Source organism: Balaenoptera physalus, assembly GCF_965194825.1.
Source record: "Balaenoptera physalus genome assembly, chromosome: 3".
NCBI classification, from domain to species: Eukaryota; Metazoa; Chordata; class Mammalia; order Artiodactyla; family Balaenopteridae; genus Balaenoptera; species Balaenoptera physalus.
The window spans coordinates 107957612-107979620 of record NC_138890.1 but is presented as its reverse complement, the minus strand read 5'-3'; the positions used below and the strand labels follow the sequence as shown (position 1 = coordinate 107979620).

General features: G+C 33.4%; 2 protein-coding genes across 16 annotated transcripts in view; one reads left to right on the top strand and one right to left on the bottom strand.

Annotated features, from left to right (window-relative positions):
* RASA1 (RAS p21 protein activator 1) overlaps window positions 1–13013 on the top strand; it is a 108342-nt gene extending 95329 nt beyond the window's left edge. For 4 of the 7 annotated variants that reach the window (XM_082458033.1, XM_082458034.1, XM_082458032.1 and 1 more), the window contains exons 18-25: window positions 287–429; window positions 1878–1993; window positions 2750–2836; window positions 5309–5376; window positions 6951–7039; window positions 8313–8390; window positions 10617–10751; window positions 11900–13013. In XM_082458033.1, the coding sequence (XP_082314159.1) occupies window positions 287–429; window positions 1878–1993; window positions 2750–2836; window positions 5309–5376; window positions 6951–7039; window positions 8313–8390; window positions 10617–10751; window positions 11900–11983 (800 nt within the window). In that variant the 3' untranslated portion in view covers window positions 11984–13013. Of the gene's footprint in view, window positions 1–286; window positions 430–1877; window positions 1994–2749; window positions 2837–5308; window positions 5377–6950; window positions 7040–8312; window positions 8391–10616; window positions 10752–11899 lie in introns of those variants that run through there. The other 3 variants (XM_082458036.1, XR_014262450.1, XR_014262451.1) reach the window with 3 other exon arrangements.
* Window positions 1–22009, bottom strand: part of CCNH (cyclin H) — a 338048-nt gene that overhangs the window by 299066 nt on the left and 16973 nt on the right. For 2 of the 9 annotated variants that reach the window (XM_082458241.1, XM_082458244.1), the window contains exons 6-9: window positions 20908–20978; window positions 18612–18723; window positions 15460–15535; window positions 13673–14885 (exon numbers count right to left, since the gene is read on the bottom strand). In XM_082458241.1, the coding sequence (XP_082314367.1) occupies window positions 14847–14885; window positions 15460–15535; window positions 18612–18723; window positions 20908–20978 (298 nt within the window). In that variant the 3' untranslated portion in view covers window positions 13673–14846. Of the gene's footprint in view, window positions 1–13672; window positions 14888–15399; window positions 15536–18611; window positions 18724–20907; window positions 20979–22009 lie in introns of those variants that run through there. The other 7 variants (XR_014262460.1, XR_014262459.1, XR_014262461.1 and 4 more) reach the window with 7 other exon arrangements.

Below are 22009 nucleotides of genomic sequence, written 5' to 3'. Positions count from 1 at the left end.
TCATATAACCATCCAGAGCCTTTGTTTGTTCATATAATGTGGCAGTGTTAATTCCTTCTCCCATTTATGATCTAATGAAGTGAAGGAATAGGAAGGAAGTCTTTTGAAGAGTTAAGTTTATAGGAATATAGGATGTCATTATAATCAATATTTAATGCTACATGCAAATAAACATACTTAAATGCCTATAATTATTTGAGGAAAAATGAATTCATTTAATTTCCAATCTGGTTCACATTAGTACAATCCTTTACAGATAATTTTTAATATATATATATTTATGTAGATGAAGCCACTACCCTATTTCGAGCTACAACACTTGCAAGTACCTTGATGGAGCAGTATATGAAAGCCACTGCTACACAATTTGTTCATCACGCTTTGAAAGACTGTATCTTAAAGATAATGGAAAGCAAGCAGTCTTGCGAGGTGAGTATTGCAGCAAAGAGCATATTTTAATAGGTAATGCTTTATAGCTAACTGCACTTCAAGGAAAATATATTAGCTGTCTGAAACTGTTCATCAGAACAGTTATACCTTTTGTAATACGTTTAGAAAAATGTTATGCAAAACAGACTTTTTAAAAAAGATGTACTTTATTTGGAGATTAAAAACCTTGAATTGCACCAGAAATACATGAAAGTACTTTATCATTTCTCCTGCTGTACTAATGATAAAAGTGTATGCTACTTTCAGAAAGTGTGCAAACATAAATTGAAGTTATTGTTAGAAATTTCTGTTGTGTAAGTTCTATGTGACACTTGCTAATAACATCTAGGTTTCTCCTCAAAGGTTTTTTTGAAGTGGGGGTGGTGGTGGGAGGGTCAGAGGTACAAGATAACCCCCTCAAAAGCAAATAAAAACATCCTTTTGATTATTGAGCCTTCAGTGTAAACTCATAACAAACCATTAAGAAAAGGAGTAGAATCTCATTTATATGGCTATTCCATCATTTTACTTTGAAGGCAGAGCAACTATAGAAGCAGGATATTGAATGTATTTTTTATGTCTGATACAAAATAAAGGAACTGCTTTTGATAATGTACACTGGGAGCACTCAAAATGTTAATTCTGCACCAAGTTGTCAATTTTTACTAATTAACTTAAGGGGAAGAAATGGATAATTTAGTGTTGAAATAGTTGGTCTAATAAGTGTAAAGGATACAGAAATGCAGCAAGTCTGCAGAAAGTCTCTGGATGTTAAATCCAGGCTAGGGAATTTAGGTTCCTATAGATAAATCTACTCCATTAATTCTAGATAAGAATTCTTAGATTTTAGAAGTTACTGGAAAGTTTTTAGAAGGGTTCATGATGCTGCCTCTGAGGCATTTGGTATTTTATTAGTCATTTAAAAAGTCTTATCTCATTCAGAAAAACCTTTCTATTTTAATCAGGTTTTTTCCTCAAATAAATAGATTTAAGATAGGCTTTATAATAATAAATGGTGATCTTTCTTTCCAATTAAATACTCCTAAGTATATTTGTGCATGTGGCCACTGCAGCTGGGATTTTTTTTGTCTTCTGGTTGGGAATATTATATTTAAAATAAAGTCTAATACAGTTTTGTGTGCCTGTAAAAATCTGTGGTAAAATGCGGTAAATGAATAAAAGAAAACTTTATTAATGGTATTAACCCAAAGCAACTGAAAACTGTTGAATAATCATTGCTCTTCAGTTGAGTAGATGGGAATTAATGGTAACAAGTCCATTAGGAGTTCCACAGAGCAAACCCCAGTGAGCCCCACACCACCACCAAAAGACTAATAGTTTGAAAAATGGAAAAATAGAGAACCTTGAAAACAAGTGCTTGATTACCTTGATTCATTTGCATTTATCATTGCCAAGATGCATTTATATTGATTTATTCCTTCTCTTAGTTGAGTCCATCAAAGTTAGAAAAAAATGAAGATGTGAACACTAATTTAGCACACCTATTGAACATACTTTCAGAGCTTGTGGAGAAAATATTCATGGCTTCAGAAATACTTCCACCGTAAGTGGTGAAATTTTAATTTGAAAAGAAATTGTATATTTGCATTTTAAAAAATTTGTATTTCTAAAACATGTGTAAGCTTTTCCACTGTCCTGATGTTATTATACTCTGAAGAAGTTAGGGTTTTTAATCTTTACACGATGAATTGTGTTTAAGGAAAAACAGTGACTTGAAGAAACCAAAGTGAAATATTTGCATTAAAATAAAACAAATCATGTTTTTATACAGGCCAGTATGTCTGGTTTATATAGTAACTTGGGGAAAGAATAGAAGCGTATCTCAGATTTGAGGAGGTCATAAAAGACATGTATCTCTCCAGTCTGTAGTTGAACATCTTGCTCAAAATGTACACAAGATAATTACTCGGTGTCTGCTTAGCAGCTTCTGGTGTTAGTCAGCTCGCTTATTCAGGTAGAAGTTAACTTACATTAAAATCTGTCTCCCTGGTACCTGTACTCGTTAGTTCCTCTATATCCTCATTCCAGTACTTTTTTTTAATACAAAAGTAATCTAAAAATGGTAGGATTTCTTCCAAAGTAAATGTAAAGAATTGGTTAAATGAATTGATGATGAAAAGTTTTTAAAGTTTTCCTTATCCTTTGCTAAATATCACTACTTGTAACAGAGAACTTTTTTGGGGAAAATGGCCAGTTGCATTTAAAAATGTCATGTATTTCGTAAATTAAGCTTTAGGCTGCAATGAGATCAGTATTTTCAATTGCTTTCTGTATTGAGATGATTATGTTATTTTGGCAGGACACTGAGGTATATTTATGGGTGTTTACAGAAATCTGTTCAGCACAAGTGGCCTACAAATACCACCATGAGAACAAGAGTTGTTAGGTAAGACTTACTGTTTTGTTAAATCATATAGCCTGCACTGAGAGTCAAGTGGATAATTGTGAAAATGTGGAGACTAACAGTATACAGTATACAATTCAAGACCTTTTGACTTTTATGTCAGAGCCCTGTTGAATATTTTCTGAATTCAGATAGCTCCTAAACTTTAACTTAGTGTTTTTGTTTTTGTTTTGAAGTTACCATGAGATACTTAGCTAGCAAGCTACCTTTTTGCATTTTCTAAAAACCTGAACATTCACTGATGGGAGGAGAGAAAGACGGGTTGATTTGTGCTGAGAAGGAAGAGCAATAATTGAACAATTTAGGTATTAATTAATTGGTTTGTAACAGTTTGTGACTCAGGGCTAATCTCCAACCAGAGTCTACTTAGTTCTGACGCTGTTACAGTGTGTTCATTGTGCAGTAATTAGAAGGAATTGCTTTGTCAAGTCATAGCATTTTGTAGCTTATATAGGGGGACTTTGTTGTCATTAAGGTAACTTTTCCAATGAGGAAGCAGATCTGTAGAGATTAAATTGTTTGCTTAAGGTTATACAGAAAGTTAGTGGCTAAGGCAGAACTAAAGGCAAAACATCTAAGACCCAATCTAATATCCTTAACACTCTTGTACGCTTTTGTTAAGCACACCCCAACCCATTCAAGACAGTAGGAAATTAGTGCAAAAAGCATCAGAGAATTCAGGAGTCTAATAATAAAATTTATCATATAGAATATATGCTGCCCATCATGTTATATACACTATTAAAAAAAATTGGGCAACTACTGAAGACACCAACATCATATAATTAGTTTTGAAAATGTGTGTTAATCCTGCCCCCAACCTAAATCTTGTAAAGAGGCTTCTACTCTTTTTACAGATAAAATCTCTCTTGGTTAGTAATGATATGACATAAATGTTTACGAATTGTAGATTCTGTATTTCTTGGCTTTAGTAGTGATTGAGAGGAATAGAAACGTATTACAAGCATATAATGTTGCAGCACAGTTTTGTGTGATGTAAATGAAAACTTTTGTAAGTTTCAAACAAGTATATTTGTTAAGCAAATAGCTGGAAATTCTGCTATGTGGATTATTTGATACTACAGGGTCTTTTAAGGGGCATTTACGGCCAAGGTGGTGATTTCTATCCCTAGTTAAGCTTTTATATATATGTGTAGATACCTAGTATCCCTCTTACATTTAAAATCACCTCTAAAAATTCCCGGAAAGTAGATTTGCACACTGAAATTCTTTTATGGTTTGGTGTTGCTAGGTTATGTTTCAGATTCAAAGACAAAGATATAAAAATGTTTTCAAGCAAAATTTATGCAAGATTCTTCATAAATTACCTGCTATAAAGAAATCTAAAGACTTAATAATTGTATATTAAGAATAAATGCTATCTGAGAAGCAACACGTTAATTTTTCTAAGACTCCCCAAAATTAGCAAACAACATCATTGGGAGGTAAATGCTGAAAAGTTGGGTTATTCACTAATAGAGAACAGAGACTGTCAATTATTTTAATCTCTAAAAGGAATTTTATCAACTTGGAAATAATGCTTGTCTTTACAAGGGCAGGTGTGAGGTCACTTAGTGTGGATTCCTCTTAAGAGGAAATTAGAGAAATATTATCTACACAAGGACATAAACCCTGTCAGTAACTGAAGAAGGGAGCAGACTAGGAGTAGCTATATACACTTGTAGTTTTACTTTGTACTTCGTTCCCAGAGTAAGATTAGCAGGTAGAATCATATATGACAACTGTTATTAAGCCATGTGCTTTTATACTAATTTTTGGTTTTGCTATTAATATTCTGTAATTTGAGAACTTTTTTTTTTAACTTTAGAAAGCTTGATGTCTTTTTCTTCATTGCCTGAAAAGCTTTTCAACATTGTTTGTATACATTTTCATTTATCAAGAAGTCACTTTTTCCCTAGTACAATGGATTCTTAATTTTTATGTAACAACAAAATCAGTATAACCAACTTCATTTATAAGAGACTTTACTGAGCTGTTCTGTTTAAAGAAAGAGAAGTTAGAGAATGTTAGTTTTAGGACCTTACAGGATTATGTGTCTATTAGAAGGGTTTATTTGTACTCCTACAGTATTTCAGAAATTCTTAGTGTTCCTAAGGACACTCCTTCCTCAAAGTAAGTATAAAATGCACTACTAGCTTGGAATAAGTAAATAATAGCCAAAACAGTAAATGTTACAGATACAACTTAAATCTTCCCAAAGTAAATCTAAAAATCTAAATTTGAGAAAAGTGAATAATGTTTAAGCAGCAAATATATATGTTCTTAAAGTAAGATACTTTAGCTTATTATTTTCATAAAGTTGCATATTTGGTCTTCCCTACATTAGTTCAAAGTTCATGGTTCTACAGGTATTAACATTTTTGTTTATATATATTATTTTAATGTAACACATACTGTAGTTTTCTAAAAAAACAAAATTTCCCTCCCATTCAGTGGTTTTGTTTTTCTTCGACTTATCTGTCCTGCCATCCTGAACCCACGGATGTTTAATATCATCTCAGGTAATCAGCTTTTGATAAATTTTGAAATTAAAAAAATAGAACAGTTTCATACTCTTTAGTAAGGTTACTCATTGTTTCTTTTAAATCTTTTTTTTTAATGCAATTATAAGACTTGGTATAAAACATTCCAAAGCACCCCTTCCTTCTTCCTTTTGCTACTTTACCTTTTCTTTCCATTTTGTTTCTTAACCTTTCTTTCCATCTTGTTTCTTAACCTTTCTTTCCATCTAATATTTGAAGCCTGAGATGGCATGATTAGACACAGATCATTTTTTTTCCCATCCCTATGTCTCAAACTCTTATGATGATGACTTTTTCCAGCCTGCAACGTTGGCTTTTTCAAGTTGGGAAGAAGAGCTTCCTGTGTGCTTTTAACCCACGCTAGACCCTGTCACTACCATTGCAAGTTGGATTTTAAAATTATAGCTGCAGTTGCAGTAGTACTCTGTGAATACTTATGAAGAAAGTAGCCCTTTGAGATTTCCCAGTAGAGATTTCTTGTCACCAGCTATATAATGTTAATTGGCATTTTAAACTCCAACAAACCAGATTCAGTTTTGCTTATTACCCAAATGCCCATTATGGATTGACTTTCAGATGTTGTAGACTTCTCAAATAAAGGATTAGAATGATATTTGTGACTACAAATGTAATCATGAGCCATCATTAGCAGAAGGAATCTGAAGTATTTTTGTCTTAATAATTTGAAGCTCAAAATTGTATTAAAATTTTTTGGAGTATCTTACCTTTATAGCCATCATATCTCTGTAATTATCTCCAATTGCTACTAAAATGGTTAAATCTATGGGTCTATTAAGAATGAAGGGTTTAGAATTCTTTTGGAGAGATTTATTTATCTGAATGTTAGACTCTGAACCACTAGGCAATATTATTTATAGTTTAGCAACTTCAGATAAAAAGAGTACAATCTAAAATCAGGCAGCCAAATAGACTATCTATAGGTTTTTACTGTTAAATAATTATGTTTCAGAGCTTAAAATTAATAGAGACAAATATTTTTCATTTACATCCTATTATCTATATAGGGCAGTGCTTCCTGATTAACCTTTAAAATATTTTTTAAAAATTAATAAAAAAAATTAATAAATTGCATGTTTTTCTCCTCAAAATAAAGCAGAGATTTCAGACTTTATCTTTGTTATTGAGCTTTAAAGTGAATTATTTGAGTCAGTGGAGGCTGGGAGCAAGGAATTGCTCATATTGCAAATTGCTAACCTTGGATGGGTTGAAATTAGCTTTGTGAATTGTCCTGAAGGGTATGTGGAGTAACAGGTCTTTTTAGCAATAAGATAAAGCTTTGAAGTATTTTGAAATATCCTGTAGTACCCTTTTCACAAACTAAAAGCACTGATAAGTGTATTCAGTTTTTCCCCCTTTAAATCAAGCTCTTTTGAATTATACAGGTCATACTTTTTCCAAAAAACATTGAGTTCTGAATGGAAGAATGTTAGTATTTTTAACAGTAAGGAAATATTAAAGTGCTAAATTTACAATGGTTTACTTGGAAGTACCTTTGGAGTTGGTGTCATTAGCTGTGCCCAATTCTCTTATAGATTCCCCATCTCCTATTGCTGCAAGAACACTGATATTAGTGGCTAAGTCTGTGCAGAACTTAGCAAATCTTGTGGAATTTGGAGCTAAGGTAAAAACATTTTGATACTTTAAAATGTCATTTATGAGTGAAACTTTGACAAGATAAAACCATAAAATATGGCATAAGTAAATTTTCAACAGTGGATATTTCATAAAGATAATTTATGATTTTGTTGGTATGTTCATATTTTTAGATGCTTTTTTAGATTTTACTTTTTAATAGTGGAATTTTAAAAACCACCATTTTAGCTAGTAGAAAGGTATTTTTTTCACTATAATTTCCAGTATAATCAGATTCTTCCACTTTTAAATAAAAAAATGAATGAGCATAGTTTTAAATGCACCCCAATCAATTTTATTATGTATTGCACAATAAACATTCTCTGTAAATATTAAAATTCGGATGAGTTTTTAAAACACCCATATGTGATCCCACTATCTAAAGATAATGACTGTTAATGTTCTGGTAGGGATCATACTATGTCATCTGCTTTTGTTAATATTAACAGATAACAAGTATCCTTATAGGTACTTCCTTTCAAACTTGTCCAGTTATTTCCTTAAATGAACTTTGGAGTAAAAGTACTAAGTAAGAAGACATTTTGCTCCCCACAGCCTTGCCAAAACTCAACTAGTATTACTTTTTTATTTTTGACAATCTGATAGGCATGTTACTTTTTGTATCATTATTTCATTACTCTTAGAACTGTATGATTTTTCATGTCTATTTCTTTGGAATCGACTATTGAGGTCCTTATCTCATCTTACTGATTTTAAGAGAGTGTGTATTAATACTAACCCTTTCCCGTTTTACAACATAGCATATTTTCGAATCGGTTTAAGATTTTAGAATGAAGCAGTTTATAGTATGACTCAGCTTTTGAATTTATCTGAACCCTGAGGCAGGTTATGAGTACTAATTTTTTATTGCAGTCCCTACCACACTATATTTTAATTCCCTATATTCTCTGCTAGGTTCTAATAACCTCTGGGTACTTGGCAAATATTGATAGTTTCTCAGTAATTATTTTTGAATGACCTACATATAAGAAATTTGTGTTTGCTAGGCTATGTGTGCTTTTTTTCATCCAGAATTTGTTTGTTCATTAAAAATACTCCATACTCCTATTCCTCAGAATAGCTGCTTGCTTATATTAGAAGGAAAAATATGGTCATTGTATGATTCAGTTAATTCTTATGAATAATGTGCTGCTACTGATAATCTGATTTATAAGAATTTTTGCTACATGTATGGTTTTTGTTATGGACCAGATAATGTTTTTGATGCGTATATAGTAAGCTTTTTATTTTTACATTTTTAGGAGCCTTACATGGAAGGTGTCAATCCATTCATCAAAAGTAACAAACATCGTATGATCATGTTTTTAGATGAACTTGGGGTATGCATATAATTTTTCAAGTACTTTGACATCTATACTTAATATAGCTGAGTATAACTCATTTAAGCAACAATCTTTAGAAAGCTTTTCTATCCAGAGCTTAAAAAAAAAAAAAACCAACCCCAAAAAGCTGCATATTTTTGTCTACCTTCCTAAACAAATTACTTCATTTGATATAATTATTATAACAATTTATTCTTACACTGAATGATTTACACCAAGAATAGAGGACTGTGGCTTTTGAACTGCCTCTGTCAATTTTTAGTTTGTCCCACTTCACCACTATGACATTCTGTTGCTGCTTTAGCTACTTTTAACTTTGCTGCTACTGTGTGGAATTTGAAACAAGATGGATGACCCACAGTTCGGCCAGTTCAGTAAGTAAATGGACTGGAGAATGTATGTTCCTGTGGCTTTTCTAAGAATAAAATACATGGATTTGGTGTTAAACTTCATTCAGTGGGACTACATATGCCTTACTTAGGCATTTATAAATAAGCTGTGATTATAAAATTAAGAATGGGATTTTTAAAATAATTTTTAAGACCCTGGATTTCTTAGTAAAGTTAAATTTTCTTGTTATAGATCTTCAGATACTGCATCAATTAAAAACTAAATAAATGTATTAGCAATTCAGTTCATATATACAGAAACCAGAAAAGAGATGTGAATTTAGCCAGGTGTATGGCACTAGGGAATGCTAGGGTAGGAGAATGTTCTGCTTTAATACAGTCAGATTCACTTAAAAGCACAAGTAAACAACCACCACACCACTGTACAGTCAAACCAGTCAGGACAGCCTGTGGGCCCCTAGTTTGCAGCTTCAGGTATAAGAAATTTACAGTATTGGTCCATATTGATAATGAAATGGAGAAATAAAGGAGCAGATGCTAAATGTCCATCATGTTCCTATATGTGAACTCCTGGGAAGTTTTGAAGACTATAAATATTTCCGATTACCAAAAAAATATAGTTGGTCCACGACTGAAATTTTTTTTTTTTTTTTTTTACTATAGTGATGTTTAAGGAGCTGTATGAAACTGTCCGGTATTTAAGGCTAGCTAGTTTTATCTCAAGCCACGTTTCTAGGTGTAGATTCAAGATTAGGATTCCATTTACTTTCCATAATCACATGTCTACAGTCCAGCTTTCTCTATCACTTTCCTAGTTATGCCACACAATCTAGCTTTTCAGATTGCTTAGAATTCCAATATTGTAATACACTTCCAGTCTCCTCATACTCTTCCACTGCTTTACACCTATATAAGTCAAATTTATCTTTCAAGACTCACCTCAAACGTCTCCTTCAGGCAGGCTTTGCTGAGCCCTAAACCTGAACTAAATAATACGTTTTGTTCTGCTTCCTAAGTATCCTCTGCATATCCTTTGATATATATAACTCTGTGATCAGTTTAGTCTGTCTTCTCTACTAGGTTGTAAACTCTTTAAAGGCAAATATGGTTGTCTTTCATGCCATCTCTAGAAGCCTTCATTCACTGAATAAATGAGTCAGTTAATTAATAAAAATGAATTATATTCTAATTATTTTTTTTATACCATAGAAAACTGCGTGTTTGCAGTTTTTAGGAGTGTATAGCAAATATTGTCACCATTAGGGAGAGGAATAGATTTGTTTAAAACTACTGGTGATTAAACTCGTGTTAAATTTTATTCCAGTGCTCAAAATAAAATCAATACTTAGTTACTATAACAAGTTGGTAGTACTGTATTGGCACTAATTTACTTTATGAACGTTATCTGAAGATACCATAATTAACACATCATTTCTACACATTAGCAAGTGTTTTGGGCAGAGTCCACAGATAATTATAGGCCTGAAAGGTTCTCATCAATGCTTTCGTAATGTAGCTCTTACTTATATATGCTGATCAATTTGGACAAACTATAGCAGTTTAATAATGAAACTCAGTCTGAAGGAGTGGAGGAATTTTAAGTTTAGGTTGCATTTAATCCAGATTGGCAGTTAATGCTTGCATTATGTTCCAGTTTAAAAAAAATAATAATACTGTACAATATTCTGCTGTGTGGTTGAAGAAAATGAAACTTGGTTTTGGTGTGAATACTGAGGTTACAAAATCTATCAAGTTGAATTTTAAGAGAATATTATGTGTTAAATTCTATCTATCTACTGTACCAGTTAGGATCTTTTCAGAAGAGAGTATAAAGAGTTGTATTTCTAAATGCAGTTTTATGATTCCCTTAAAGAATGTACCTGAACTTCCGGACACTACAGAGCATTCTAGAACTGACCTTTCCCGTGATTTAGCAGCATTGCATGAGATTTGTGTGGCCCATTCAGATGAACTGCGAACGCTCAGTAATGAGCGTGGTGCACAGCAGGTAGGTTTTTGCCAACCTTTTTTTAACAATGATGTTCCTCACACTTAAGCAGAATGTCAACATAAGATTCTTTGGGAGGTGATAAATAGCTGAATTACAGTCTTATTAATTGTATTAAATTTTTGAGAATCTGAATCATAATCCACAAAGATCGCAGCAAACAGGAATAATGAGCTCAGACTAAGATTACATATTTTTGATACTGCAAAATGTCAAATCTTGCTTTTAAGTTAATGTGTACTGAAAAATGGTGGTGTTCATGCACTTCAGTGGCATGTATGAAAATGGTAAGTGAGCTAATGATAAGTCAGTAGTGATGTGGCTTTTTCTGTCTCTTCTGTCACACGGTGCATGGCCAAGTAATTTGCAAACTGTCAAACACATGAGAATTACTCAGGAAGATTGGTAAAAATATTTCGAGCTCCAGATCCAGAGATTGTGTAGTGTGGCCTCAGGAAGAGCTTATCAAAAATGGCAGTTTCTAAGTACCGTCACCACAGTGGCCAACCATTTGGCAAGGACCTTATAGAAGAGATTAACACGTTGAGAGTGGTGATTCTGAGTTCTCCTCAATCTGAGATTCTAAAGTTCTCAAGGTTTTTCGAGTTTAGGTAACAGCATGGCTCATTTAGGTTCCAGTCACTTGAGAAACTTACGCAGAATATGTGCCATGGACCTACTTACATGCCCCTGGCATGTACAATGCCTTCTTGCTACACTGACTTGCTTTAAATATTAAAAAAAAAATCTTATGGGAGCATTATTAGGCTGTAACCTGACTGCCCTCATGTGCTCCTATAGGGCTTGCGATGTGTCATTTATAATGATAAATCTTTCTTCCGTAAGGTGTTCTATTCTAGAGAGTGTTCTGGCCTAAGTAGGTATGAGAATGCCAAACGCAAATGAGTTTCTATTTACTTTAGTGTACAAAAATTCTCTTCTATCTCGACCAAAATAATATGACCAGAAATAGTCAAGGGCTGAATGATACATACTTACAATTTTATGCTTTTTTTTGAGTAGAATGGTAATATTATTTATTCCTTTGCGTTTATATGGCTTTTTTCAAATCCAGGTTCCCATCCCTGAGATTTGACCAAGCTTTCATTTATTTACTAATTATTTTCATACTGTTTTTCCTTGTCTAGCACGTACTGAAAAAGCTTCTGGCTATAACAGAACTGCTTCAGCAAAAACAAAACCAGTATACAAAAACTAATGATGTCAGGTAGCAACCTTCCACCCTTCGCCGCAGTGTTCTGCATGGATTCAGCATGCCCAACATGGTAATTCACATCAGTATAATGTCTCCTTTGCTCTTGCCAAAAAATAGCACACCTTTCCACATTCCAGTAATGTGTGAACTATGCAAACAAAACTCGAGATTCTGCTGGTGAGTAACTGCACCAGCAGCTTTGTAAGCTATCTGTGCAGGATATTTGCACTTTTTCCACATATGGAATCTTTACCAACCTCTGAGCCTTGGTGTACAGATCACCTTTCACACAATGCTATGACCGTATCTTGAACTTGGAAAATATATTTTCAATACATTCAATTGCCAAAGTTTTGCTGTCTCTTGGAAAAAGAACTATGAAAAAAAGCATTCTCTGTTGACAATTGAGTATAACTGGATTGCGGACTGCTCTTACTGTTACTTCTTCCTGAATTAGGAATATGACCGTTTGACTGTTCAATGACTTTATTTGTATTTACAGTTTCCAGAGTTTACCATTACAATAGGAACAATCTTTGCTGTATACTTTTTTAAAATAACTGCTATTTCTCTTTGCTGGAACTGTTGAAAGAAAATATATAGAATGGATCTATTGCTCATCAGCTTTATTTTTTAAACATACCACTTATTTTGTTCGAATTGTCAAAGACTGTATTTAGATCTCATAATGCTTTTTTGTTAAATGTTTACAACAGTAAATAGTTTGAATTCAATAAATATTATTGGTCACTGTGTACTGATCAACGCATGTTACCCATTCAACCGTTTTATAGATTACTGATTTATATGTTTAAAAACCCTAGAATGCTTTCATTGAAAGTATTCGTTAATTCCAAGTTGATTTTTTAAATTATGCAAAACAATTTCATCAGCCACTGAACAGCTATCCATCTTTGCCCTTCTGACTACTTGTTGTATCTGCTGGATATTTAGTTTGACTGTATAGTTTTATTTGCTTCTGTATGTGTATTTTTGTGAAGTATTCACAAGGGTTAAGTTAAAATAAAACCAAGGGATATCATAAATGTCTGATTACTTCTGTCTAAATGCAGCTAAACATTTAATAATTTCATTATTTTCTTCCTCCTTTTAGGGGCAGTTCAAATTTAGTACCAGAGCAAGGCCCAGGGAGATGAGATTTTTTTTTCTGGCTGATGGTCTCTTTTGAAGGATTCCATTATGTATTTGTTAACGATTCATTCCCTCCCATAAAACTGTGCAGGGGAGAGAAGGCATACAGAGAGCCAGACAGGGATGTACTGGGAAAAGCATTTCCCCAGTAAAAAAAAAAAATTTTCTAAAGGCCTAGGTTCTAAGAGCAACACTTTGTTTCTTCCTGTATTTTAAGCATTCAAGTGTTAAAACTATACTATGCAGAAATTTTGTGAACCCTCAGTTAGCTGCAAGTATTAAATGCTGTTATTTGCATAGAGGTAGCTAGACCTGAAGTAGCTGTGATCACAGTTGAACAGTGATAGCAAAACACTAACAAACAAACACACCAGGTGCTCCTTTTTCTTGATGTCAACCTAATTCTATCTTTTCCCCTCTGCTTTTCAGTTAGTTAGACAATAGTATGCCATTTGGTCTTCTTCCAGGATAGACTAGAAGGGATATGGACATCTCCAAAAACATTTCAACAATATGCAAAAAGGTCGATTCTAGTGCTCAGCAATTTGTTCTCTCTCTCCCACTACTCACATCTCAGTTTTTTAACCATACTGACCTGCCATTTCTCAATCTGAATTGCTTCTCCTGCCTTTTATTTCTAAAAAAACCCACAAACCTAAAGACACTCTGCTTTTTTTTAATCTTAATGACATGCTTATTATTTCTTAAGCTGGAATAGGAAACTTACTTGTCATTTACCTTTGTAGGCCTTGGAGTAACTTAGGTGGTCAATGATGAAATGAAACCTCTAAACATTTTTTTAAAGGGTAGGAAAATTTTCAGAGATAAATGTGGACCATGCTCTGACGCCAAACTTTAGTGACCTAAAAAAGAAACAAGATAAATTCCGAACAGTTTGCCTTTCTGTCTAGAGCCTGGCAGGACCACTGCTTCACCGGGACTGCAGTGAAGGACTGTCAATTTTGGCTTCTTCCCCTCCACTTTTATAAAACCACACTTCATGAATTTTATTCCTCATTCCTCAATGAGAAGGAAATTAAAACAACGCAAACCTAAAATTAAAGAATTATTATTGAAGGATATGCATATAGTAAATACTACCGTCAACTACTGAAATGTAATTAAATGGTACCTACACTTTATGGAAAAGTACATCCTGGGATGCACTGACACTGAGGAGAGGTTTGCATCTGTAAAACTTACTTAGATTTAGGGCAATTGAGTTTCTCAGAATTCCTTCAACCCCATTTTCCAGAAACAATCTGACAGACCTTCATACTCTGGTTCCAACTCTAGGAACTGAATAAGATCACAGTTAAATAACTGAATAAATGCTATAATAGCCAACATTCCTTAGCACTTTTAAAACTGACTACTAAGTTTTGTCTTTTGTGGTGCCTTTTTAAAAAAGGATAAGTTTGCTTAATGACATCTTGTATAAACAATATAGGCAAATAAATTACAGCTTTAATTTGGCTACCATAGAAAGACTGATTTGATATTAGTCATGGTGGGGCAAGATTACCCAAACCAGGTGCTATTCTGGCTCCTTTGAAGATGTTTTACTTCACATAAAGCTACCCTGAAAGGAAAACATTTTAAATAACATAAATAGAAAAGTCTAATATATTTTGATGCTTTCACATTACTTCATTTTTGAAGTTAAATGCCAGATATGCTTCATCCTTCTGTTGATTAGTTAGCATTGACAAATCAATTTCAGATGTTTAGAGGGAATCTACCAGGTCATCGTCAGTCCATTCTTCCTAGGAAGGAAAGAAAATGTTTGTTATAAGGATAACACTATACTGAAGCATAACCAGTACTGTTTACTTTCTTGCCTCCTTGCCTCCCTTTAGGAAAATGTTCTCCTTTCGCTATGCTGATTATAAAAGGTAAATAAACCAGGAAAATTTGTAGCAGTTTAACCTTATAATAATATGGCATGGTCTCACCAGACTAGTCCAGTGACAGGAATAAATGTTACAGTTGTGAACTTCTGCCTCTGATTATTCATTTTTATCTGACTTGCCAGGTACAATTTTTTTTTAAACAAGGGTAGGAGAAGAATCCTTGAAGATCAAAAATATATCCCTACTGCCTTCTATGACCTTAGGAGGGATTCTTCATCAAGTAACTATTATACTGCTTCAGAACAGGCCAAGACAGAAGTGAGAAAAATTCCTCTAATAATGGACAATGTACATAAAGGATGCAAAAAAAGAAATGAAAGCTTTCCAATACCCCACACCTCTGTCTATAACGCTTGCACTCTGGAACAGTAAAATCTTAACATTATGGTTGTACCAGAATATACAGCAATGATAACTTAAAATTTACCTTTGGAGAACATACCTCCTCATGTTTGGATTTCTTTGAGACATAATCATCATCTTCATAACCTTTCCTCTTTTTCCTGTAATTAAGCAACCATCAACAAGCAATCTTATACTGGCAACAGAATCTATAAGCTAGCGAGGCTATGAGATACATCTACTGAAGAACAAAGCCTGGATAAAGGGAAAGAGGTGAAAAATTATGGACAGAAAGACAATATCTTTCAAATTACTCTTTGAATTCAATGCAATTCTAATTAAAATTCTAAATAATTTTTCATGGAGCTTATCAAGTCAAACTCTGACCTGGGAAAGATGCTGCAAAAATAGCAAAAGAATCTGAAAGAGAACAAAGCATGGGGAGCTCGTCCCACTTAACATCAAAACACACACTATATATGTAAACTATAGTAATTAAAAGTGTGGTAGTCGTCCCTTGGTATCTGAAGGGGATTGGTTCCAGGACCCCTCATGCATACCAAAATCCTTGGATGCTCAAGTCCTTTATATAAAATGGCAACAGGACAGTTGGTGCTCTGCATCTGCACATACGGAGGGCTGACTGTATCAGCAAAGAATTACAAGTATCAATGATCAGAGCAGACAGGCAAAAAACAACCAAGTATATATAGGGATTTAATCTGTAATGAGTATTTAAAATACCTAGAGAAAATCATGAAATATTTTTAAATGGCTGGTACAACAGGTTACTTATTTGAACAAAAATTAGTATTACTAGATTTCTACCTCAAACCAGGCACAAACAATTGTAAATTGCTTTTACAGCTGAACAAAAGGCAAAATAAAATATTGATTAATTTAGAGTAAGAAAGGTTCAGATGTAAGAGTGTGAAGCAAAAGACAAGGTGCCTAAATAACAAAGTGAAAGAAACAATAGAAGAAAATAGCTGTATGATATATATAGAAAGATGGGTATATAAAAAGAACTACAAGAAAATAACACCAGAAAGTTGGGCACGGGTTATAATTATGCAATACAGAAGAAACACAAATGATTGTTAAACACAGAAATATCAATGCTTCAAAGTATTAGGGGAAATGCAAATTAAAATACCAACATGACACTATTTTTTCACCCAGACTGGCAAAAGTTAAAGATTGATACTATTAAATGTTATACGATTTATATGAAAACAATTATTTATTGTTATTTAATTTCATATACTTATTTCATATACACATACACAGAGAAAAGCTTGGCAAAGGTAAGACACCAACTATAAGTTACCTCTCAGTTGAAACTGGAATTTAGGTTCTGGTCAAGGAGAACTTTGGTTTACCTGTATTAACTGGCTTTAATAATGACAATATATTATTGAGTATTGAAAAAGATAAAAGAATTTTAAAGACCAAGGAAAGATATTTTACCCTAAAGTAGTACTTACAAGTGGGTCCATGGACCAATGCTGCTGGTCCCTGAACCATTTCCAGTGTGCAATGAGATAAGTACAGAAATTAAGTGTATGTTTAGAAACTTTCATAGCAATTTGATAGATTTATTTATGACTGTTGATTCTAATAAAATTTAAGCTTATTTTTTATGTCTTTTTATTTTGTTTTTCTAAGTAATTGGTTATATTTTACAAAAGTATAGGTCTGTAATGGGTTAAAAAGAAAACCAACAGTCCTTTACAGACAGTTTGAGAAGCACCCCTCAAGTACTCATAGATATGCAAGATCTGCTTGACACAGTGCAAAGCAAATGGTCAGCTGGAGTAAGATGTAAATTCTGGCAATTAGGAATTTTGGATTATGGTCCATTACCTAGGTGGAAGGGTAGGATTAATAGTTCAATGGTCTAATTCGGAAGTTGACAAAATTTTCTTTGAAAAGGTCAGAGAGTAAATATTTTAGGCCTCGTAGGCTATGCAGTTTCTGTGACAACTACCCAATTCTTCTGCTATAGTGTGAAAACAGCAGTAGACAATAATGCAAACTACTGCGTGTACCTCTGTTCCAATAAAACTACTTCTATAAACAAGCAGTGGCCCAGATTTGGCCCATGGGCCATAGTTTGCCAACGCCTGGTCTAAGCCCATTTCAAAATCAATGTGAAAAGATTATAAATCAGTGCTTTAATACTTTCATTCATTAAAGTCAACATTTTTCTTTACCTCTCTGCCATCACTCCTTCCTTCCTCTTAGTTACCACTGAAACCCAGGAATGAAATTTACCAATTTTAAGTTCTATGCTAAGCCATGTTTTACAGTTACAGCTACAAATATAATATAGTCCCATATGTTGCACACTTGATAAGTCCTTGGATATCCTCCTACTACAGCTTTATAGTTAAAGAATTTGAGTCATGTGTACCTGATTTGAAGACCCTGGAATGCTGTTCTGGCTTCTCATATATTATCCAATAGGATACAATCCCCGATTAGAGATCAAAAACATCTCAAATGCATCTTACTGTTCAGATGCCAGAGCTAACCCCCAGTAAATTTTACAGAATGCATTCCACAGAATAGAAAATAATAGTTTTACCATTCCTATACCTGCCCAGATCCTCAATTGTTTTAAATGTCTAAAAGGGTTAAGTAGATCCTTCAAACTGCAAAGCATTAAGAACTTGAAAATGGTGATTTCCACATTCAGCCTACAAATCAATGAGACACATTAACAGTGTTTCTTATGGCTGCAGGAAGAGATCGAACAGCACATTTTCCTACTGGTTCTGTCTTCAATATAAAGTTACCACTGAGAGAAAATATGCCAAGTTTCCCCACCCTAGCTAACAGAAATAAGTGTGGAACAGTATACTTGTTCTTCAGAGGAGATACCAGACCTACAAAGAACTGAAAGATTAAAAGGGCAAGAAGAGGTGCAGGAATTCCCTAGGAAGACTCTGCCCACGGGACCCCACAAGAAGTAACAGAACGGGACAGGGCCCACAAGCCAAAGAACACATTAGTCAAAGCAGGAGCAGAATGTACTATGAAAGCCAAATTCGTAACTTATTATTTCATGTTTAATCCTGTTAGAAATCTCCAGTCAATAAAAAAAATCTGATTTAATGGGTAAGTCAGTTTTCCCCACATGAGCAAACATTTACCAATTAAGTAATTTAAGGACTAGGTGGAGACAGTAACAATTATATCTATTCTTGAATTAACAGTCTCGCATCTACTTACGTAATTATGTTAAGTGCAAGCTCAGCAGAGTGACATCTCTCCAACTTCTGTTTCAGAACAGCGACTTCTTCAGGTCTGGGTGGTTCATATTTTTTTACCAAGTTCCTCATGCCTATGCGGAGATAAAAAAAGGATTTATAGTAGATAATAAAAAGCCTTGTTCTCATAAGGGAGTTGAATGATGTTTTCCCATCTAGTTTTGGGAACAAAAAACACTCTTGAAATGTGATTATTCTTACCAGGAGTAATACTGTTCCACATTAAAATCCATTGAACACCATACTTCTAGTTAAGTTATTATAGCTGTCTGCTGCTTAGCCCACATCATGTATGGCCTAAAGATAAGCATGCTCTACTAGTCAGTATTTTTTTAAAATCCTACCATGGTCACTTTTTGCTTAGTTTTAATAAGGCTTTTAAAAAATCCCTACATGATTTAGTAAACATGCTTAGTTCCCTGCCACCAACCATATTCATAAGATTCTATCCTACAGATGGCAGGCCAAGAGTGTACTACTTATTTACAAAGAAAACCATTATTACATAACATGTAATGAAGGGAAGATGCTTAGTAAAAACATGTCAGTGATCCTTTGCTTTAACAAAATACAAAACCTATACAATGAAGTATGACCAAGAAAACAAATATGTCCTCTTTAGGGTAACAGCACTGACTTTAAAATCGCAGAAACATCCTCTACCCTGATCCATTTTGTTATTCAACTACAATAAACCAAAGAACATAAATCTCAAGATTTATTAGGGAAATGATGAAAGATCCAGGGCTTATTACTAGCCAGGCACGTGCTCCAAATGAGTGACTTATTTCATAATGCAAATAAAGCAGTGTTTGCAATTGAATTAATACTAGTGACTTAACACCCTTAGGACAGTATCTTTGTGTGAAAAATGATGAATAAGATACCTTAATATCGCTAAAGCTCTGAGTGTTTTATCAAGAGCTATTCTTATTTTGTACTAAAACAAATGGAGTAAAATAAAGGTACTGAGACAAAATCAGTAATAAAACTGTCAGCTATAAAATGAGCACAGTGAGTTACCTTTAAGACCTCTTCTACCTACTAAATTCCCTGATCCAAATGTCTATGGCCAAACTGCAATTAGCTTTGGAAGTGAACCCTCTAGTGGTATAACTGAAAACCTACCTTATGGTTCGTAAATCACAAATCCATTTTTCTCAAAGAGGGAAGGCGTCAAAGATAATTTCAAGCAAAGAAATAAGAAATGATACTTCCATGCCCTGAAGCATGTTGACTTTAGAAACATAAAACATGTAAGAAGTACTCCCTCTCATCCAAGATCAAGATATTCAATCTCATATTTTATTGGTTTATTCAGTATTTAAACCATAAATTTTATTAACAAGGACAATTGGCACAAAAGGTTTGGAAACAAACAAACACACTGTTTTTAACCCTAACGAGCAGTCTAGTAGCCATGAGCATGCAGTGTGACATGAGCAAGTATGAAAATGGAAAGGACTGGCTAACCTAGCCACCCAGTTTAGTGGAGGTTCTGACTCAACACGTACCTTCTGTACAGCTAAGGAAACTATATTCAATATCTTGTAATAACCTATAATGGAAAAGAATCTGAATCACTTTGCTGTACACCTGAAACTAACACAACACTGTAAACCAACTATATTTTTAAAAAGTGAAAGAAGAAAAAAAAAACCCTTAAGACAGTGTTTCTCAGCATCGACACTAGTTGGGGCTGGATAATTCTTTGTTGTGAGGAGCTATGTTAGTTTCCTGAGGCTGCTATTAAAAATTACCACAAACTTAGTAAGGCTTATTAAACCAACAGAATGGATTCTCCCACAGCTCTGAAGCCCAAGAGGCTGAAATCAGTTTCATTGGGCCAAATTCAAAATACTGGCAGAACTAGCAAATGACACATATTAACTAGTTAAAGCTAATTTACCTACAAAATGGAAGTTTCAAATTTAATTAGGCTTTAATTCCCTGAGATCTTTTTCAGTGCTCATCATATCTGGGTATACTTTAAAAGGACCCTGTTTTGAATCTCAATCCTTTCTGAATCTGATTATATTTTCACTTTCGTAAAAAGTTCTGTGTAAAAACTACTTTCTTTCATGTACCTTCTATTTGTTCTTCACCAATGTATCCTTCATGCCTCCATGATACAACAGTTCAATGTAAGTAAATCTAAACAATAATCTGTTATCTCAAGTTAAATACCAGGATGTTATTTACTTAGAAAGTAGCTTTGTGATAGAAGAGTATTTTATAAAGTGTTCTGTTTTACTTACTTTTCATTATATCTAGTAACTGTGACAAGCAAGTTCTGTTCTCTTTTAGCATCAGACTTTCTGATAAATAACTGGAAAAGAAAGAAAAGAAATTTAAATCTATTGAACACATATAGCACCTTGAGAAAATATGACATCATAAATTATTTTCCTCCATGTTCATTTCATCATCAAGATTAGTTTTTAAATAAATTTACTTTAAAACTGTTAAATAACAATACTTTGAACTCTACTAAACTATAATCTGTATCTCTTACAGTCTTAAGGATTTACTACAATTTATACTAGATTCAAAATGCTTAATGTTCAAGTTAATTTAACTTCCATAATATATTCAGAGAGAAAATGATATGAAACTAACAGGAGCAATACTCAATACTTTTAATGCTAAGTGTTTAATATTTAGACCCTATGAGTCTAATCTCACTCACTTTACAGGTGAGGAATCTGAGTCACAGGGACAGAGAAGTTATGAATAAAGTCAGGTGGCAGCAGAGCTAAAACCTGGCACTAGTAAGGATTCTCTCTCCCCTTAATATCAAGTCCATGTTAACTATAATTGCTCTTCTTGGGACAAACAGGTATTCAAACCCATAAGAACATCACCCCACGCTTTACAAATCTATTACATCTTTTTTGCATCAAGTCCAGATCAAAGGTGTTAATACTATTCCATAAATGTACATAAAGCCCAATTATCTGTTTTCTTGGAACTAATGACAGTGTAAAAATGTAATTTCTATTTTTAAATTTTTAGTTACTGAGGTTTTATATACTTGAACTTGATCTATAACTGATAAAAGCCCAAGTGAACAGATTCTCAAGGCAATGTAATCTTTCAAACATGAATGTAAAAAAAACTATTAATTTTTCTCGGGTGAAATAAAATTACAAAAATTAGAAAGACGATTCTTTAAGAAATTTTGTTGCTGTATGTCTTTTAAACTATCAAAATCATTTAAACTACATTACAAAGTTTTGATAACTACCTTTGCTGTTACATCTTCATCGTCTATTGTGGGAGTTTCATTTTAGATATGGAAATCAATAACTCCCCTAACAACTAATACAATTCTTGTTATCAGTCATTCAAAATAACAAT